This window comes from Drosophila sulfurigaster, chromosome 3 (assembly GCF_023558435.1).
Source record: "Drosophila sulfurigaster albostrigata strain 15112-1811.04 chromosome 3, ASM2355843v2, whole genome shotgun sequence".
Taxonomy (NCBI): Eukaryota; Metazoa; Arthropoda; class Insecta; order Diptera; family Drosophilidae; genus Drosophila; species Drosophila sulfurigaster.
Window position 1 is genome coordinate 4,642,042 of NC_084883.1, and position 20,934 is coordinate 4,662,975.

Consider the following 20,934-nt stretch of genomic DNA (forward strand, 5'->3'; position numbering starts at 1 on the left):
GTGGATGAAAAACAGGTATAGGAAAATGATATTTCCCAAAAAATTGTAAACCGGCGCAAACCGGTGCGCAAATGCAACAGCTGAGAAGCCAAGAAGAGAGCGAACTTCGGAGTGGCAGAATGAGAGAGAAAGCATTGGTGCAACAGGTGAGCGCATTGAGCGGCAAAGAGAGCAATACCTCAACAGCGAGCACATGTTAAAGTTGTGGAGAGCGGGAGAGCGAGAGAGCGCTCAAAATTCAATGCGTATTTGCTGAGACGGAGACTGCGGCCGCGGCTGCGACTGCGACAGAGGCTGAGGTTGTAAAAGGCTGAGGCACAAAACATCGGCTGCGTTCAGTTAGTCCGCGAGACGGTCTCAAAGCCAACGGTCGCAACAATCGCTCCGTCAACGTCGAGTGTTTCGATTACGAGTCCGCCTTTTTTTAACGGTTATTTTAAGTGCGAAAAGGAAATACATATTTCTATATATAACATACATCTGTTTAAAATGACGGTCAAGGCAGCGCGTGTGCGTGGTGTGCTTTTATAAGGAATATAGTTTCCATCGCATAGATAATAAAAATATATCATACGAATTAAGTGCAATTCAAATTTGATCAGAGAGAATTAAAGGCTGATAGCAAATTTTGCAAACGAAAAACTTTAAATTTTTTTTTTCTGAAAAAAAAAAATATAATCATTGAATATATATTTAATTTTGGATATTAAACGAACGAATTCCGCAACACTATCAAGGTAAGTTTCGCACAATTTTCAAATGCGCAATAATCCTTCATTGAGGGTGTCTCCCATTTAGGGGTGAAATTGTTTACTACGAATCGGAATTTGTTGGCGCAACACATTGTATAGGTCGGAAAATGCGTATGAGAGAAAATTAAGAAAATTACGTCAAATTACTTAAAGTCAAGAGTCAAATTAGAGTTCATTAAGCACTTTTGGCTTAACTCTTTTTTTAGCCAAACTACTTCCCTTAAACTGCTGTAAAGCCAAAGCCAGTCATATTTAATTTTTATTGCATGTACAAATTACTATGTATAATATTTCATAGAACTGTAGACATTAGCTCGAGTCTTGAGTAATTTACAATAATTTTATGCACAATTTAGAGAGCAATTATTGCTAATTTGTTGATTGCATTTTTGGTGCTCATCACTCTAAGATTTGCTGTGAAATAAGTAAAAAAAAAAAACTTGCACCTTGGCAAATAATTAAATGTGTTTGCAGTCAAATGAGTAACTGAAGCTGAAACTAGTTTAATTAAAAACAGAAATACTTTAAATTGTCGTGCAAGTGGAGCAAAGGCAACTCTTTCAGCTCGTTTCACTGGCGACTCAAAATAGTTTGACAGTTAAATGAATGCAATCAAACTGGAGCAGAGATCCAATTACGCACAGAGACAGACAGACAGACTGATGTTTGAATATTGCCAAAGCCAAAGCCAACACCTGAGACTCAAAGCTGAAACAAATTGGCATTAAAAATGAAGCGGAAAAAGTTTTGACACAAATGCAACAATAATAATAACGATACAAGCAGCAGCGGCAACAAGTCCAAATATCAATAGCAAACATTGGCCAATAGGCAAACACATCAACATTTTTCATAAGTTTGCATTTTGAACATACGACCCGCAATGATTACATAAAGTCCAAAAAGCAAATCGACCCCAAACCCAAAACCCAATCAGTTATCGGTCCACACCAATGGACGTCATTAACTGCACACACACACACACATACGCACACACACTCACACACACATATGGCAAAAGTTTTGCTCGACAAAAAAATCATTCATTGTGATCCGGTTTGCTTATTCGACTATGTAATGTGAAAACGTTTGTGACACCCCCCAGTCTGAATGTCCCCTTCCCATCTTCACATGATGAAGACATAACCGACAAAAAGGAGTTGCAAGTTTAGTCAAAGTTAATGAAAGTTCAAGTGAAATTGCCGAAACCGGTTCGATTGGGTCAAGTTTTTAAATCAATTTTTTTTTTCTCAGTTTTTGGGGTAACCAATTATGTTCAAGGCCGAAAGCAATTTTGAAATCGAAATGAGAAAGGCCACGCGTACATTTAGTTAACGTTTAATGTAATTAAACAAGTACAGTTGTGCTGAAAGTCAATGTGAATTACAGGAGAGCATTTGGATAGATAAGTAATTCGAAATTATGAATTTAAGGTGACTATTTTATGATAATATGCTAAAAAAGAACATTTTACAGTAAATACCTATTTATTATATTCTGATCTTGTCATATAAATATTTCCTGAAAATCTTCTTGAAAAATATTACAAAATTTGCAATATAATTAGATTATTATTATATTCAAATATTAACTTTAAAATAATCATTGTTATATGTGTCTGTCGTCGTCTGTAAATTAAAATACAAAATTTAAATAAATTTTTTTTTTAAATTTCTTGTAGACTTTGGAATTTATGGTGAATTTAAAATATGAATGTTTTTGATAATTTTTTAAAATAAAAAACTTATAGATTGTTATTAAAAAAAAAACTTTCAATAGAACACCAAATAAATATTTAAATATTGTTGGGTTTTTTTTTACAAATTTCTTTGGCTTCACTTAAGACTTTTTCTGTGAGCAGCAGCTGTAATTATTTAGCTTATGTCTGCTTTTAGTGGTATGTCAAGCATATTAATCTTCATCTGGGTGGCACCACAAACTATCACTATCGCTAGACACAGCAGCACAGTGGCAAGCAACTTGCACTTTCTTTGGACATGTGGAGCTAATGCTAATTAGACTTATCACATGACTTTTACTCTTTTAAGTTCACTTTCCGTTGAAAATGAGCAATTATGACGGCGTTTTCCAGGCATTTCAGTCATTTCAGCAGCATCGACTTAATAAATCTTCCAATTGACAGACCAATAGAAAAAGCGAGACAGCGACTGATAGAGTGAGAGAGAGAGAGAGAGAGAGGGAGAGGCACGTATTGTATATGTTTACGTACCAGGCGAATGCTAAAAAGCAAAAAGAAAGAAAGAAATAAAGCAAACCGAAAGCCAAGTTGAAGGCAAGGCAAGGCAAGAAACCGCCGAGAAATGTTGTAGAAAAAAAGAAAGTGCAATGCTGAGGTATAAAGCACACTCACACACACACACACATACTCGTGCAAGCATGTGTGTTGTATTGAATACTTTTTTGTTGTGGTATAATAACTGAGAGTTAACGGCACTTCAGAGCGAACTCTGCTTTATGGCTATAAAGATTTTCTGGAACATGAAGCATGGCCACTTTTCCATTCAAATTGCATATCATGCAGCACTTGGCAACACACTTGCCACAGACACTTGAGGGATGCGAACACCTTGAAGACACTTTTGTCATTGCACAAAGTGTCATTTACTTTAGTCTCCCCATCTGGAATTGGAATTGGAACTGGAACTGAAGCTGAAATTGAAACTGGACGCGACTAATTTGCGGCTTTCGTGTTAATAGCTTAAGCAAACAGTATTTGTTGCTATTTGTTCGACACTTTGCTGTGTTGTTAACTTCTATGGCAATTTGTTAAGTTTAGCAAATTATTTGAACGCTTAAAAGTCGCGTGCCGAAAGTTGTTAATTGATTATCGTGACTTTGGGGATGCCTTCTAGTAAAAGTGAATCTTCAGCATTCCAAGCATTTTCTCAGCTGAAACCAGTTTGCAGTAGTTTTACCTGCTTGAGGATGTTTTCAAAAGAAAAATCTGGAAAATGCATCTATGTACATCAACAGGGTTGGAAATCAAAGATCAAAGCAATTAAATAGGAATTTCGACTACCTGCTAAGATCAAAGAAGCATTGAACACAACTGTACAAAAAGAAAATGCCAGATAACGCTTGTTCTCTGGTAATTACTTTTCCCTTTTCTGTTAGCTGACTTCCTTAGCAAGCAAAAACCATTTGAATTTATATTGACAACAATTAATGCATCATTCAGTTTAAGCGCTACAACTTTATTGAAGCCAAACGCTAAAACTCAAGCAATGCCTCAAAAGCTGCCAAATTATTTAGGTAAAGTAATTATTTTGATAAACTATCAGCAATGCAATTACCGGAAATGTTTGCGTTTCTTCTGAAGCACAAAGCTAAAGCGACTGTTAAATAGCCTTTAATCATCTAATCAGATCAACATCAACATCAACATCGACCACTGTTCCACTGACCCAAAGCGCACAAAAGACCTGAAATCGAATGCAAATACAAGAAGAAGAAGCAGACAAAGGGGAAGGAAAGAGGGAAAAAATGCGTCTTATAAAACCGTTTTTAAAACGAGCTCGTAAATTGCTAATTAATGCAAAGTCAACGAAACAAAAAAAAACAAATCAAAAATCGAACAGATAAAAGCTAAATTCAAATTGAAAGCATTTACAAACAGCGAACTACCGCAGTGTGTGTGCATGTGTGTGTGTGTGTGTGACCGAATGTGTATAAACTAGTGTGTGTGACCCAGTTGCAGCCACACTTGAAGTTTGAAGTCGCAGAAAAAGTAGAAAGTGATTTCGGTATTTTTGTTTAGTTTTTTTTTTGTTTTGTGTTTTGGTTATTTTTAAGGACAGAACCCCAAACAAGTGCCGGCTAACGATAAACGATAAACGATGATCGATTGTTGTTTTAAGTGCTGCTCAATGTTAATGCGTCATCAACCTCGAAGCAAACTAATTAAAATTCATTGCGAACAAATGTGTGGCAACAATTGTAAGAAATACGCAAAGGTTGTTTGCCTGTCTTTCTGTCTGTTTGTCTTTTGCCAAAAAAACAAAACAGAAAATCCGCTTTGCGGGGTTGACAATCACAAATCACCAATCACAATAATACAAAAATTAAAACAAAATTTATTTTCTGTTTTTGTCTTTTGAGACAGGCCACGCCCCCAAACGCTAAGGTCAATAAAATGATTGCTCGTGTTCTACTTCAATGACTTGACCCAAATTTAAAGCCACCCACAAGGCAAATGGCAAAGAGTTGTTAGTATTTTTTTCCATGTCTTGTTTTTTTCTTGGTGGTTTATGATGATTTTGTTTTTCGAAATGAATTTTTCGTTTGTGCAAAAAAATATATTTAAATATTAATTAATATAAATTTTCGTAATTTCTTGGTATTTATGCTTTGTGCGTCAGTTTGTCTTCGGGCCACACACAAACACACACACAAAAAAGTGAAAGTTGTTGATTTTATGATTTGGCAAAAGAAAAACTTGTTGAATTCGGTATTTGTGGTTTCGGCGATGCAATCAATTTGCTCGCGCCGCATTTCGTTGCTTTTGTGTATATTAATAAATTACTTATATAAAAATAAATTGATCAAGAAGCAAAAGAAAAAAAGAAAACGAGGCTGCGCATACAAAATAAAGGCGTGCAAAATGCCGAGGATTATGCAATCCATGCAATACGACAACAGATTGATGATGAAAAACAATTTGCAGAAAGTCCCAGCAGCAGCAGCTGAAACAACCTGTATGCAAGTGCTGGTAAAGTCCAGACTTAACTGGATATGCTGTTTAATACAACTTAAACAAGCATTCAGACATGTTTATATTATGCTGTCTGAATGTTGCTCAAGCTGCTTTATAAGCCAGAGCTTTAGGTGCGAATGCAAAATTATTACTAGAAGTAAAAGTGAAAAGTAGCATCGTATTTCAATTCATTGGATTGCCAGAAATGAAATCTGAATGTGTGTTGTACACTTGAACAGTTAACAAGAAACTCAAAATTAGCAAAAACACTCAAGTTGAGTTGTGTCCGAATGTGATCTGCAGTGACCCAAAAAACAGCAACGAAAAAGATATGAAAAAGCGAGAACAGAGATACACCAAATAATACTCTGCAAAATTTACAATTAACTTATACTTTAGTGAAGCTTTGAAATATTGCTGAATGTTTATATTTCTGCTCATTACTTCAGGGTATAATCTGATTATCTGCCATTTGATTTGTTGCCCAAAATAAACGCTTGGTGTGGCAAAAAATTTGAGACATTCTTTCATAGAAATCAATATGCATATGAAAGACAACAAATAGCAGGAAAGGCAAAAGTAACAACAACAATCATAATAATATGACACACACACACATTCACATATTCAGTCATAACAATATAATGCTAAATTGCTACGGCGTTGACCAAAAAGCAACAGCAAAACAAAAGACTTAAGCGACAAACTCTTTTTGGGCAGACGGCAACTTTCTCAGCTATATTTCATTTTTGTTTTTTTTGTTTTATATAGAATTTCTAATGTGTTTCTGAAAAATGTGCGTAAATTTGTTTGTAATTTGCATTTGGCATCGGCTTAGAAATGTTTTTATAGAAGAATTTGCCATTAATCCGAGCTGTCACAGCTGTCTTTTGACCCAGTTAACCAAATGAGAGAAGACCCAGATTTTATGCAGCAGTCACTGTTGATGGTCTCAATATTTAAATGCGAGTATATGTATATAATTTGTTAAATATTTCGATTTGTTAGTTTTCTTGGCACGCAATCATGCTAAGGAGAAGTGCGGGAAATTCTCAAGGTGTTGATTCGGTTCACTTTGCTTTGCTTTTGATGCGAACGTGTGATCGCTGCAAATGGAAAACATAAATTGTATTTATTTTGGTTACAATTTCATAAGCTAACAAATCGCCTTAGTCACAGGCAGCAAACTGAAACAACCTAAAAAGTCTGTTATTTGGACATCTAATGTCATTTGCCGGCTGATTATGAAAACCAAATTTGAAGCTGCGTCTGCGGCTTGCGCCACAATTGTAAGGTTCATTAATGAACTTTGATGCTCCTCAGTAGGGGGGAGGGTAACCAGCTTGTTTTATACATATGTTGTAAAAACGAAATGTATTTTTACATAATAATACAAGTTTCAGATAGCTATTTTTAGTGGTGTGGGATTTGGAAGACGTTAACAACTTTTTTTGCTTTCCGTTCTGAGAAGTGCAATAGAAATGTGCAAAAGTCATGAGTGAAAGTTCCATGATCAAAATTTGAGTGCACTCAAATGAAGAAATGATAAGCATAATTAAAGCAGACAGAGAGAAACTCTATGATAAATTATGAGAAAGAGAAAAATCTGCAATGACAGATCGAAGAGTGTGCCGTCTCTTGACTTAAAATCTCGTCAAAGCTTTTTAGATTGATGCATTAATAGTTTTAAGACGGTTTTTATGACTTGAGAAATGTTAACAGCATTTAATACAGCATTAAAATAATAACAAGTAAGAAAGCTGCAGTCGAGTGTACTCAACTGTGAGATACCCACTACCCATTTTTAATAAAACCAATACAATTCGGTATTATTTTTAAGTAATACCAAATGCATATACCGAAGTAGTACTAAAATACTAAATGTTACATTTGGTATATCGATTACATTTTAAATATACATATGGGCAGCGGGTATAACAATTTTCAATCATTTTTTAATGATACCAAAGAAATATACTAGAAAAATACTAAAATATTCCGAAGAATATATTTGGTATATCGATATACTATTACATTTTCAATGTACATACGCACATGACGTCTCGGCTGTGTACTGGAAAAAATACCAAGGACTATATCGATATACTTAATGTCGATATTACTATATATTTATAATTTATTGGGTCGGAGATTACTCCTTCTGCCTGTTACATACACACATATATCATGCGTAGCGGGTATTAAGAAGTGAACGTTTCGTGCATTTATTAAGACATTTGTTCCCTAATTTCAATAGACGTCAGTCTAAATCTTCTTTGTAAACACACATATATTATGGATAGAATGTGGACTAATAAATTAATAATAGATGTGACGACAGAGAGGTGGAAAATTGGGCTTAGTCATGTAGACACAGCTATTTATCAAGTATGCTTTGTGAGATTGGGAACAACTTCATGCTGTTCGGTGCAACTGCATTCAAATAATTATTTCACGCTGTCAAATTCTACAAACTAGTAACTAGATAAAGCCTCTACAAATTGGTGAAGTAACTGTCAGTCCGTGCCTCTTATTTGCATAACTCTTTACCGCTCGATTCTCCGAATGTTTGCATTATGCCACAAAAGTGACAACTTGGACTTGAGGTGTTTGGCCCTGCTCTGAACTGAGAGTAGACGAGTTTATGCAGATAAAAAATACAAAAAAAAAAAACTCATTTGGCCTTTTTAACACAAACATATGAATATTGCCGGGCAGACTCAACACTCACAACACTGAACACTCGACAACAGCAAAACAATGTGGACTCAACTCAACTGTTGGCAACTTTGTTGCCACAATACTCCTGTTGGTGTTGGGGCGAATGGCTTGTTCATTAAATCACTTTGACATAATGAACCGTTATGCCAACAAAATGTCTCGCTACCAAATATAAAAACAAAACAACAACATCAAAGATCCAGAGTTGAGCCGTAACCTTGACTGAAGCGACTTCCAAAAGCCTTCTCTGTGGACTATGGACGTTCATGTTGTAATTTTGGTTTTTTTTTGTGTGTTACAATTTGGTAAAAGTGCAGTGTCAGTTGTCGTTGAACCCCAGGAAAAAAAATGGAAAGTTGCCCGCATGTAAAATAATGATACAGATGCTTATGCTCGATATACTGTAAACTCATTAAATTAACGTCTATTTGGCGTTTAGCATGCAAATGCCAAGACCAAAAGCAAACAAAACGCGAGCGTCAATACATTTTACAGCTTAATCATTGTTAAACATTTTTAACAGATGCCGATACACTCAGCAGTTTTGAATTAGGCAGCTGCCTTCAGCTGACTTCACAACTTTTTAGTAGCTGGTTTTGCATTTCATCAGCCTAGGACTTAGCTATTGCGTTAAGATAAACACTTTTTGTACCAATATTTTAGAGAAGACTGTACAAACAATAAAAATATACAAATTAAGCTGCACCCAGTCTTAATTACAATTAAAGCTTTATTTAATTGTATATTATAATGTAATTCTTACAAAAATAAATATGAAATGAAATATGACATCGTGCCAGGAATAATAGCTGTTAACAGGCCACTGAACTTTAACAGCTACTCTTAAGTAGCCAGAGGTGAATTTATACTTTAATAATTAACCGAAGAACGTTGCCCTTTGTGTATTAATCGCAAAAGCTTTTACATCTTCTAATTCTAGTGAAAACAAAGTTTAGTAAACTTAGTTTTGAAATTACAAAAATATCGATACAAGTGACAAACGTGATGATTATAGCAGACGGTTAACAGCTTGATGCCCACATTGTCCATTCAATGTACATTCTGTAATTTAGCAGACACTCAGTCACTTAGTGTATTGTTGTTGTTTATGTCTTCCTTCTTATTGTTATTTCGTTTTCATTTTTTGTCATTAGCCTCAGTCTTGTGCAATTATAATGCTAATGTTCTATTCATGTAGAGTACATAAAAGCATTTTGTTTAACAAATTCATAATGCCGAATGCCTATGCCAAATTCTGTGTTTGGCATGAATAATTGCTTAAACAAATGGCGCATCTACAAATAAGTCTTAGTAAGAATAATATTCATGTATCACGTATGTACGTTTAGGTTTCCTATGTGTTTAAATCAGAAAAAGGTGATGCTTTAGAGCTTTAAGTAAATACAAAAGAAATTCGCACAAAGCTTTATCCGAAAGACAAAATTGTTATTTTGAACTTCTTAATATTTCACACAGTACATGCTCTTAAGAGAAGTCTTAATGCGTTCTAAATTAGTTAAAGTACACCAATTATCTAAAATTATGATGACAATTACTTCAGGCTATATTTCATACACGTACATTTGTACTTACACACGTGCCTAGCTAACTATTTAAAATTCTTTGAAAATTAATGTGCCTAGCTAGTTGATGAAACTGTTAATAAAAAGTTAAATTTTCTAAAATTTAATGTTGCAAAAAGTTATTGCCGCCCCCGGGTGGACTCGAACCACCAACCTTTCGGTTAACAGCCGAACGCGCTAACCGATTGCGCCACGGAGGCCATGTTTGTCTCGAGAATTATAACCTTGATGAAACTAAGAACGAAATAGGACAAAACAAAAAATCAAAATTCTAACATGAACTTGGCACCCTCAGTACGAAAATGAAATTTGACACGAAGACACCAACAGCCTCCGTGGCGCAATCGGTTAGCGCGTTCGGCTGTTAACCGAAAGGTTGGTGGTTCGAGTCCACCCGGGGGCGGCAACAGCTTTTTTGTTGTTGATAGTTTTTATTTTCGTATAAAAATAAATTGTAATAATTATTTATTTTATTTAAATAGAATAATTACCTGTCCATACATGTCTACAACATTTTGTGTGTTTAGCTAATAGCACCGAATGATAAATACGCATGCTTTTATTATTACCGCCGTACTTGACTTCTATAATCATGCTAATAGTGCACATTAGCTTATATTTTCGTCGTTATTTATTTTATTGCTGGGTTTTGTTAGTTGAACAAGGGCATTTTTGTTTCTCAAATTCATTCAGACAAAACAACATTCAGAAAACAGCTCTAATGCTGAGTGTTGAGCGTTGAGACAGCGGAGGCTGAAAATGTGTGCGTGTGTTAAGTTGAAGTTGAAGGTGTCGATGAACAAAGCCAAACAGACACGAAACCTCATACTATAGATGTAGGCAATTGTCGACGAGTACTTATTGCCTATAATAATAATAGCACCAATCTACCTTTGCCTTATGTCTTTCACCTTCACTAGACAGCTCACATGTGAATTCGACATGCACGCAGTTTAAAGCAGCACAGATTTAATGTTTTTAGATCTTATGATTAGTTGTTTGTTCGTCAATTACTCTGTTAATTAAGAACGGTTTCCATTAGTTTTTTTATTTAGTGTACTTTATAATAATATCTGGTGTATTCTTTATGTTTTTGCAGATGACTTGCGGCATATCTTGTGTCGATAAGACACTAAATAAATCATTCTACCATCTCGGCATTTGCATCGCCAAACATCCGGGCTATTTTGTCATTATACCTGTGATGATAACTTTGTTGTGTATGACGGGGTAAGTTGATGATTATGAAATGATGTCTTTGAATATGCATATTAAATGCGAATATTTGGCCTCATTTTTGTTAAATTATCTTTTGCAGCTATCAACAATTAAAATATCAAATCGATCCTGAATATCTATTTTCGCCCATTAATGGCGAGGGAAAGGCCGAGCGTGCTGTTGTTGAGCAATATTTTAAGGTGAATTATACGCATCGCTTCAATGTGGGACGCATTACGAGGCCCGGTAAGTCAACAACGTCAGCAAAAGCGACAAACACAAACAAATATACAAATATGTTTATGGCAATAATAACTGCTAGCATTGGGCAAGTGAAATGGCTCGACGACACCCCTTTAGTCATCCAATTAAAAATTGCAAAATATTTTGCAACTCGCCGCATCCGTGACGTCGCAACGTCAGTTCGCCGAAATATATCTAGGTATCGCTAGGAGAAGCAAAACAACAAAAAACAAAAAACCCATTACAAAATTACCTCTGATTTAAACATTTTTCCGCGCTGACTTTGAGTTCAAGACTACCTTAAAATATGCAACGGGGAGATGAAAGTGGGCATCATTTATTATTGAGGTCTTGAACTGAGTAGCGTATATATCTTTACACGCTATTAACTCTGTTTAATGGTTTATTAGCGAGAGGCAGCAACAATGCCTTACAAATAACACTAAATTGCTTTATGATATTGTGACATATAAAACAAAAACTATGGCAACACATATTGATCAAATTACATGAAAATTGTTTAAAATTCAGAAAAAAAAACGAAAAAATATATTTTAATAAATTAAAAAAATTACTTCCCATACCGGGAATCGAACCCGGGCCTTCTGGGTGAAAGCCAGATATCCTAGCCACTAGACCATATGGGAGGCGGTGATTCTATTAGCAAAATATTCAAATATTAGACACAGCTGCTAATCGAGCAAAACTAGTTTAAGATTGTAGACAAAAATAGATAACTGGAAATTATTTTTAGTTGATTATAAATAGTCGAACCATTCGTGTTAAGACTGCAGTAAGCGTGAAAATTTATTGTTAGTGCAAAATTAAAAATTATTGACCCATAAAAATCGCAATATTTTAGCAACAAAAAAGTACGCGCCCACATGAAACTCTTACACACAAATGGAGAAATATTATGTAGTAAGTGTTTGGAATTGGTAAAAGTTTTGTTTTTTGCGAAAATAATTAAATAATGGCACGTAGCAAAAAATAAAAATAAATGTTGCACAAAATTAAAAAACGTGCGCACTATGCACAGTTGAGTGTTCGAAACGAAACGAAACGATTAAAAGTAACCGCAGCAAACTCGTAAAAAATCATCAAAAATAATGAGCACAGTCAAGTTGAACAACTTACTGAATTTACCACACAAATTTTTAAGCTGGACCATAAAAAATAAGAAGAAGAAGAAGAAAACAAGCACACAACTATGTATGCATTGAGAGATATGCGCAAATTAACAAATGATTCTTGCGAAATGAAATTTGCTGGCCTCATTCTGAACGGTGCTGCTGCACTCGATGTGCGAATGTGCATCGAGGCCTTAACTTAACTGCTTAGATGATCAAAGAGCTGGTTGCTTTTTTCTAGAGTTTCAGCTCACCCAACCACACTCATCTAACCACTCATTTATTCATTCAACATTCGAGCTTGATTTATGATATAAGTGCGCTTAAGATGTGCGTGTGTGTGTTTTGTTGTGGCAGCATCATTGAACTTTGTTTTGACAATCGCTAATGCTGAAGATGAACAAGTCGAACAAGTCGAATGGCAATGGCGTTGTCTTCTTGCTGCACACAATAAGCAATTTGTGGTGCATTTTAACTAACTGTATATGGGCATTATCTAGACCGCATTTAGTCGGTTACGACCAGTTGACTGCGCTTCGCTTCGCTTGCACTTTATTCCCAGACACGGAGGCGATTTCAAATGCTTTTCAAACCAAAAAACCGCAACGTCTGTCCGCGCCCGCTTTGTTGCATGTGATGTGTGTTGTGTGGCAAACAAACCTCTAATGCAACTTTCACCCCGTCCAAACGGACTCTGATACATTTTTGTAGTATGTAGCGCAAGAAATTGTTGCTTCATTTTTTTTTCTGCTTTTTTTTTATCGCCTTGGATGTTATATAAATTGATTGGGGCCATAAAATAAACTATTTTTTTTTTGTGCGAATACAATATAATAAATGTATTAAATAAATTGCAAAACGTTAAGGAGTCTCGTTGCATGCTATTCAACTATCACTTTGTCGCTGCTGTCAAATACATCCCATATTGTCTAGTGGTTAGGATATCCGGCTCTCACCCGGAAGGCCCGGGTTCAATTCCCGGTATGGGAAGCACAATTTGTGGAATACTTTTTTGTTTATTTTTAACTTTTTTTTGAAGTTATATGAATTTAGGAAAATTAATTGATCTTAGTTATGCTGATTTATTTTTGAGTTTGACCAGAGATGGCTAGCATATTGATTATGTTCATCGTCTGTACTATGGTAGAACGCAAATGGGTAGACAATGTAATTTTCAATATTGATTGATTGTCTTAAAGAATATTTTTTGATTGACAAAGAATTCTTTTTGTCCAAGCCGCCTTCAGTCCATCAAAATTTGCGCACTTATAATGCCATTTAAATTCACATCACACTTTGATAATCGAAATTTATGAACAGCAAACTGAAACCAATTAAATTGATAAGCAGCTGCCAAAAGCATTTCTGCATTTGAAGTGTAATATTATCAGCAGCACTTTGCTTGATTATCAGAAATCACTTGAAATGTATCTCAAGTGTCTTCATTTGTATCTATTATCGCGACAACGTGCAAAGTATTCTTATGTCAAAACTCTGGTCGGCCTTTACAAGTTCATTCACAAAATGCCAAGGCAACGTGTGGACTGGCACGTTCTGTCCAGATGATCAGCCAAACATTTCTTATAATCAATTGGTATCCAATGTACGTAGATATATTTGTACGCATATCAAAAAAATGTATGTACAGTGGGTCTGGTATGTGGCAAACACTGACGCAAGTTGGATGGAGCTGCATTTGTTATGGCGCATTAAACACACAAACGATTTGTACAATATCAAAGTGGAAGTGAATTATACGGCGAACTAAACGGCGCACACACGAAATAAGTAATAAAATATAAAATAGCAGCAACTTAAATGAAACTCATTCGAATTATTGTCACGTCGCCACATACAATGAAGGCGCTGCTTGCTGGCTTGGCACTCAAGGAGGAGGCCTAGCTAGTGCACACTGGCACCAAATAGGGTCAGCTTTTGATTAAAATTGCGACAAATACAAGTTGAAGACTTAGTCACTAAGTCACTGGACAATAAACTCGTTTATGCATTTCATAATTTCATAAACAAATTATTTAATGAAAGTTTAAATATCTATCGAATTGACAAAGAAATCGAAAACATAAAAATAAACGTTCAATGTACTGTTACCTTGACTCGATTGGGGCAACCTTCACGCATGTGCCTCGAGGCGGCAGTAGGAAGTTAACCGTATCGAAACATAACTCTAATCGATTCAATTCTTCTGTCAACTGCAGGTCGCTTTGGTCGAGTCATTGTCATACCCAAAGATGGCGATGACAATATGCTGCGACGCGAGATCTTTATGGAACTGCGGCAATTGGACAATCTCATACAGAATGCGACGACCACATTCGATGGCGATACATTCACCTACAAGGACAACTGTGCACGCTGGGAGAACGAATGCTTCGAGAATGACATTCTCAACCTGGATGCACTCATGGATGATGTAAGCAAGGCAGACTTCAACTTCAATTACAGCTGAATTAAATTACTTTTTAAAATCTTTTAGATCGAATCCGGTCAGCTGAATCTCACATTTCCCATTATGTTTAATCCCGTGACGTGGGATGCTCACGCTTTTCCTGTGTTCTTTGGAGGAACAAAACTAACCGAGGATAACTATATCATAAGTGTGCCGGCCATACAGTTGGTCTACTTTGTCACAGCCGATAATAAACGACAAGATGCCAAGTAAGTGGAAAGAGCTTATGAACAAGTTTGAAAAGTTTTTAATGTGTGAACTTTCTTCCTTAGGGGCGCTGAATGGGAAGAAACCTTCCTTCGGGTTGTGGGCAAGGCTGAGAACTCAGGCATGTTTAAGCACATTTCGGTTTCATACTTTGCCTCTCGCACTCTCGATCATGAGCTGGAGAAGAATACGAAAACAGTTGTGCCCTATTTCAGTTCCACTTTTCTGTTAATGGGTCTGTTCAGGTAAGTGGCAAAGATCCATGAAACATTTAAACAGCAATTATAATTATTATTGATCTCATTAGCATCATAACCTGCATGATGGGTGATGCGGTCCGCTCGAAACCTTGGCTGGGTCTAATGGGCAATATTTCGGCCATTATGGCCACACTGGCTGCCTTCGGCTTGGCCATGTATTGTGGCATTGAGTTCATTGGCATCAATCTGGCTGCACCTTTTCTCATGATTGGTAAGACATTTGCTGCTTTCGTAGTTGAACTTTACTTAATCTTTGGTATCTTTCTCTTCAACTAGGCATTGGCATCGATGATACGTTTGTCATGTTAGCTGGTTGGCGTCGAACTCCCGCCAAGATGCCAGTTCATGAGCGCATGGCTCACATGATGTCGGAGGCTGCTGTTTCAATCACCATCACATCGGTCACAGATTTCATATCCTTTTTGATTGGCATCATCAGTCCGTTCCGTTCGGTGAAAATCTTCTGCACCTACTCAGTGTTTGCCGTCTGCTTCACGTTCATTTGGCACATCACTTTCTTCGCCGCCTGCATGGCCATCTCGGGCTACAGGGAACGCAAGAATCTCCACGCCATCTTCGGTTGCAAAGTCAAGCCCATGTCTGTGGCTATTAAAGGTGAGTGAGAAATTTAATTCTATTACTTATTAAAATTTAGTCAGAGTTTTTGCCTAGTTTAAAAATCCACTTTTCTTGCTTTCAAATAAAATGAAATTGAATAATTTATATAAAATATATATGCTTCACCATTTAGACAAATAAAATCTAACAATTAAAAAATTTACTAATATGTTAAAGCTCAATGAATGTTTCGTATAGTCTTCATATTACTCAGATACAGTTTAATAAAAAAAAACAACAATTTTTTAGAATTGCTCATTAAATTATGCCCGAAGTTGACAGTACTAATATTCAACAATTTTTTCCCACAGCTTCAGCTTTTTTTTTAGAAGTTGTAAATAAAATCAAATACATTTTTATTACCTTTTGTAAAGAAAATTAGGTAAAAACAAGTAAGAAAGATACAGTCGACTGTGAGATACCCGCTTCCCATTTTCAAGTATACCGAATTAATATACCACATTATTTTGTATATATGTATGTATACTTCTCTCAAAGTATACCGTAAAGTAAACAAATATACCAAATTATTAGCCGAAACAGCTAAGACCCGTATTATATCAAGAATATATATACTTTTTACGATCTATTTCTGCCTGTTACGTATTTTTCCTATAGGCAGAAAGTTATAATACCCTTCTACCCTAAAAGTAGCGGATATACTCAATAAATCTTCGCTTGTTAGTTTAACAAATTAGCTTAAATCTGTTTTTAGAGCCCACTTTGTAATTAAAATAAATAATTCAAAGTCTGTAAAATGATTTAACCAATTAACTGAAGAACCTTTAAAACGGTGTACCTGTCAATCACTCTTAAAGAAGGTGGATGACCACTATTGTTTAACTAGTTGGCTCTTTTGTCTTTTGTCAAGCATAAAATGAAGCAATTTTCAACGATTGAGTGCGCTTTATTGATGACGAAACATGGTTTAAACTTTGGTCGTTGGCCGTTGGATTGGCTCACTTTGGCTATGCTTTTTGCACAGTTTATGACAAGGTCCACTTTGTGGCAGTTGTCTGGCCAGAACAACCGGCTTACGAGACAAGCTTATTAGTTAGTTCAAGTATTAGTATTTTTAATTCACTTAGACGCGCTGTGACCAGCAGCTGCAACATGAACTTGATCATGAGGCAAACGAAACAAAAACTAGACTAGTCGAGAAAGACAGAGAGAGAGAGAGAGAGAGAGAGAGAGAGAGAGAGACGCTGATGAACGGCGATAGCCAACCCAAGAATTGGGGTCATTGGCAACTGGACTAACATACTCACTACTATACTATTATTATATTGATATGTGTGAATTTTTGCAACAACTCATTGCAGAGAAACGCAACTTCCTCTACAAGGCGATCATGGCTGGCGGCATTGATCACAACGATCCGGATAATCCCATCGATAATAAGGATCACATGTTCATGGCCTTCTTCAAAGACAAACTCGCTGCTGTGATTAACAACAAATGGTGCAAGATCTTGATCATTCTGGCCTTTGCAACCTATCTGGCTGGTGCTTGCTATGGCGTCACACAGATCAAGGAGGGATTGGAGCGTCGCAAACTGTCACGCGAGGACTCCTATTCGGTGGAGTTTTTCGATCGTGAAGATGACTATTATCGCGAGTTTCCTTATAGAATGCAGGTGAGTTGACTACTAAGAACAAAAAATTAATATTGAATCGTATTAAATCGTTAAAATTTTAAAGATCGATATCAAAATTCTACATCAGGAATCTTTAAAATCAAGGTTAAATGTTTTTGAAATGCAAGACTGTATTCTTATTTAAAAAAAGTCATACTAAAAAAGTAGAAATTAAATCCAGAAGAAATTCTTATATCAAGATCCAAAATTCCTAATTCTTTCTTATTTTGATGTGATTATTTTGATATTTGAATACATAAAATTTTCAAAGTAAGAGTATTAAATTGTTTTGCTTTTGAAAGGGGATAAAAACAAGAATAAAAATCTTGAATTTGTTTCTTTTTAATAGAAAAATATTTGAAAATAAATAAAAATCTTGAATTTGTTTCTTTTTAATAGAAAAATATTTGAAAATTTTAATTTTATTTCAATAACTTTTTGGATTGAAATTCTTAAATTCTTTTCAAGATAGAAAAGTTCTCTCAAAACCAAGAAAAAAACGTTCCTAATAACGCTATAAATCTCTTGACAGGTTATCATTTCGAGTCCACACAACTACTCGGATCCCTGGGTGCAGGAGCAAATGGAGAACTTGACCAGAACATTGGAGCACACTTCGTATGTCACCTCATCACTGTATACCGAATCCTGGCTACGTTCCTTCCTCTCGTTCATGGATCGCAACAATGACTATCTGAACATAACCATCGATGATGAGCCCTCTTTCATCGAAGCAGTCAAGGAGCATTGGCTCTTCCCTGGCAATCCTTTCTCACTGGACGTGCGTCTAAATGAGGACGAGACACAGATTATCGCCTCGAGATTCCTCATTCAAGCGGTCAATATTACAGACACGAATCACGAGAAGGAAATGGTTCGAGATCTGCGTAAAATCTGCAAAGACTCCCCGTTGAATGCCTCCATCTTCCATCCCTACTTTGTGTTCTTCGATCAGTTTGAATTGGTGCGTCCTGTTTCCCTCCAAGCCATGGTTATTGGTGCCATCATCATGATGATCATTTCGTTCATCTTCATACCCAACATTCTGTGTTCACTTTGGGTCGCCTTCTCGGTCATTTCCATTGAGCTGGGCGTGGCTGGCTACATGGCACTGTGGGATGTCAATCTGGATTCTATTTCGATGATCAACCTGATCATGTGCATTGGCTTCTCGGTGGATTTCACCGCACACATTTGCTACACTTACATGTCCTCCAAGAAGCGCAGTCCTAAGGCGCGAGTCCGCGAAGCACTTCACTCCCTGGGTCTGCCCATTGTGCAGGGCTCCAGCTCCACGATCTTGGGCATCATAGCGCTGCTGTTGGCCCAGAGCTACATCTTCTTGGTGTTCTTCAAGATGGTCTTCCTGGTCATCTTCTTTGGTGCCATGCACGGACTTTTCCTGCTGCCCGTGTTACTGTCGCTCTTCGGTCCCGGCTCGTGGCTGACGTGGACGGGACGTGACGATGGTTCCGATGCGGAAGTGGATGACAGCGTAGATGATGACATGAAGCTGGGCCACGTAATGGAGAAACCCTTCGCGCAATCCTATTACATGCAGTATCCCAGCATGGGTCTGAATGGTCCCTATGCCTATGGCTCCAAGGGTTTCCTCGGAGCACCCTACAAAGCCTACGGTGTGGACGAGAAGGATCAGGGACTAGGCACGTCTGGTGAGGATTCGTCGGAGAGCAGCTCGAGTCGCTCGCAGCGTCGCCAGCAGCTAGCGGCCAATGCCGCAGCGTCCCCCGAAGATGCCACACAGATGCGACGTCGCTATGAGGATGGCTGGCGTCGGTCCAGCTACCAGAACATCTATGGCAATGGCAATGTGAATAACGGAGCACAGTTTCAGGCCCAGCCCGATCTCTATGGCCAGCAGGTGTCGGCCGCCGAGTGGCGCCAGCGCCTCGATGCCCACGAGCAGCAGCATCGCAATAGCAAGCAGCGACGCAATGAGAGCTACGACAACTACGATCGCGACATGCAGCGGGCGCGTCGCAATTCCCACGGCGATGTCATCGATGTGCACACACCGACGCCCACCTCGTCCTTAGACGAGCGCATGCGGCGACAGTATCAGCTAGCGATAAGTGCCTCGGCGGGCAGCGGCGACGACAGCAGCTATCATCATCGCGAGCAGCCCGAGTCGAGTCCAGGCGCCGGGCCACTGGCGAACAGCTCAGCGAAACGCTATCATCGCCGTCGTTCGTCGGAGGACTCGACGCGCTATCATCAACGCTGGCCGGCGAACATCGAAGAGCGTCGTGCCCGGAGAGCACATTCGCCCAGCGCCCAGCGACACTCGCAGGCGCATTCGTACTCAGAGACTGCCGCAATTGCCGCTAGCTTTGCCCGTCGCTCGTCCTCGCATCACAATCTCTATCAGCCGTCAGGTGGCAAGGCGACAACGCATCATCCGCCCACTTATCAGTATGGAGATTACTAACTCGCTGACCACTTGAAGTCATCAACATAACCGGGACAGCTGTCCTGTCAAAATACTAAACAAAAAAAGAGAAAAATGAAAAACAACAATGATTACACTTAAGTATAGTTTAAAACATTTTCTATTTGCCGTGGCGATCATACTCGTAATTTGCTGTGTTTATGCTTATTCTCTTTTTTCTCTTCAAGTGCATTCAAGTCGCCTACAACAGCTTTCGGATCCGTCCAACAGTTTCTTCTCTCAGTTCAGTTTAAGCGATCTGGCAACGCTGCAGCATGTTAAGTTGGCTGCGTCTGACTTAAACTTGTTTATGTTGTTCAGTGCTGTCAATTTAAAGCATTAAAAGAGGACAGATTTGAATTAGTTAAATTATATTATGAAAAAATATATATTCAGAAACGTTTTGTGTATCCAAAAAGGCATTCTTTCTCATCATCTTGGGATTTATAGTATAAATTTCGGCATAAAGAAAAAGTTTCTTCTACGGAAATTTTTAATATTCTATAAAACACAAAGTGATATTATGTTAATTTGGAAAAGGTTTCTTTATGTAATTTCTTAAATTATATAATACAACAAATTCAAATTTGACATTTTTATCGCAATAAATTGGCAACCCTGATGTTGTTGATTCAACAATGATTTCGCAAACTGGCGCCACGGCGTAAACACAGCAATTAACTCAATTGCCTGCACTTTTGCCTTGCCCTCCCCCCATTTAAGAAATTTTTTATATATTTGTTGAGGCAACTAAAGTCACACAGCAATTGGCGAATATTCCATTCAATTATGTTTATACACCGCTCTATTTAAGCTAATTTCATTTCGAATTCTGCCCACTCTTTTCAATGCTGACTAATTCATTCCACATATTTGATCCTATTTATAAAGCAAACTGTTTTCGAGAAGCCTTTAACTCGAATACAATGTATGCAT

General features: G+C 37.3%; 1 protein-coding gene and 4 non-coding genes across 5 annotated transcripts; 3 read left to right on the forward strand and 2 right to left on the reverse strand.

The window, feature by feature from the left end:
* Positions 1–344: 344 nt before the first annotated feature.
* On the forward strand, positions 345–20,402 carry LOC133842206 (patched domain-containing protein 3). Its single transcript, XM_062275214.1, has 10 exons — positions 345–737; positions 10,870–11,000; positions 11,089–11,234; positions 14,578–14,792; positions 14,856–15,037; positions 15,101–15,280; positions 15,343–15,506; positions 15,572–15,910; positions 17,236–17,549; positions 18,082–20,402. Exons 2-10 carry the CDS (start codon positions 10,870–10,872, stop codon positions 19,996–19,998), a joined length of 3,588 nt encoding a protein of 1,195 aa, XP_062131198.1. The 5' UTR covers positions 345–737; the 3' UTR covers positions 19,999–20,402.
* Trnan-guu (transfer RNA asparagine (anticodon GUU)) lies at positions 9,897–9,970 on the reverse strand. The gene has a single exon. It is a non-coding gene; the product is annotated as a tRNA-Asn (tRNA).
* Trnan-guu (transfer RNA asparagine (anticodon GUU)) lies at positions 10,100–10,173 on the forward strand. Its single transcript has one exon. It is a non-coding gene; the product is annotated as a tRNA-Asn (tRNA).
* Positions 11,807–11,878, reverse strand: Trnae-uuc (transfer RNA glutamic acid (anticodon UUC)). Its single transcript has one exon. It is a non-coding gene; the product is annotated as a tRNA-Glu (tRNA).
* Trnae-cuc (transfer RNA glutamic acid (anticodon CUC)) lies at positions 13,280–13,351 on the forward strand. Its single transcript has one exon. It is a non-coding gene; the product is annotated as a tRNA-Glu (tRNA).
* Positions 20,403–20,934: the final 532 nt, after the last annotated feature.

Bases quoted from the DNA above. Each gene is read 5' to 3' on its own strand.
- LOC133842206 (XM_062275214.1), top strand. From the start codon at position 10,870: ATGACTTGCGGCATATCTTGTGTCGATAAGACACTAAATAAATCATTC. The intron at 15,038-15,100 runs GTAAGTGGAAAG...TTTCTTCCTTAG, and splicing joins AATAAACGACAAGATGCCAA to GGGCGCTGAATGGGAAGAAA. The intron at 15,911-17,235 runs GTGAGTGAGAAA...AACTCATTGCAG, and splicing joins CATGTCTGTGGCTATTAAAG to AGAAACGCAACTTCCTCTAC.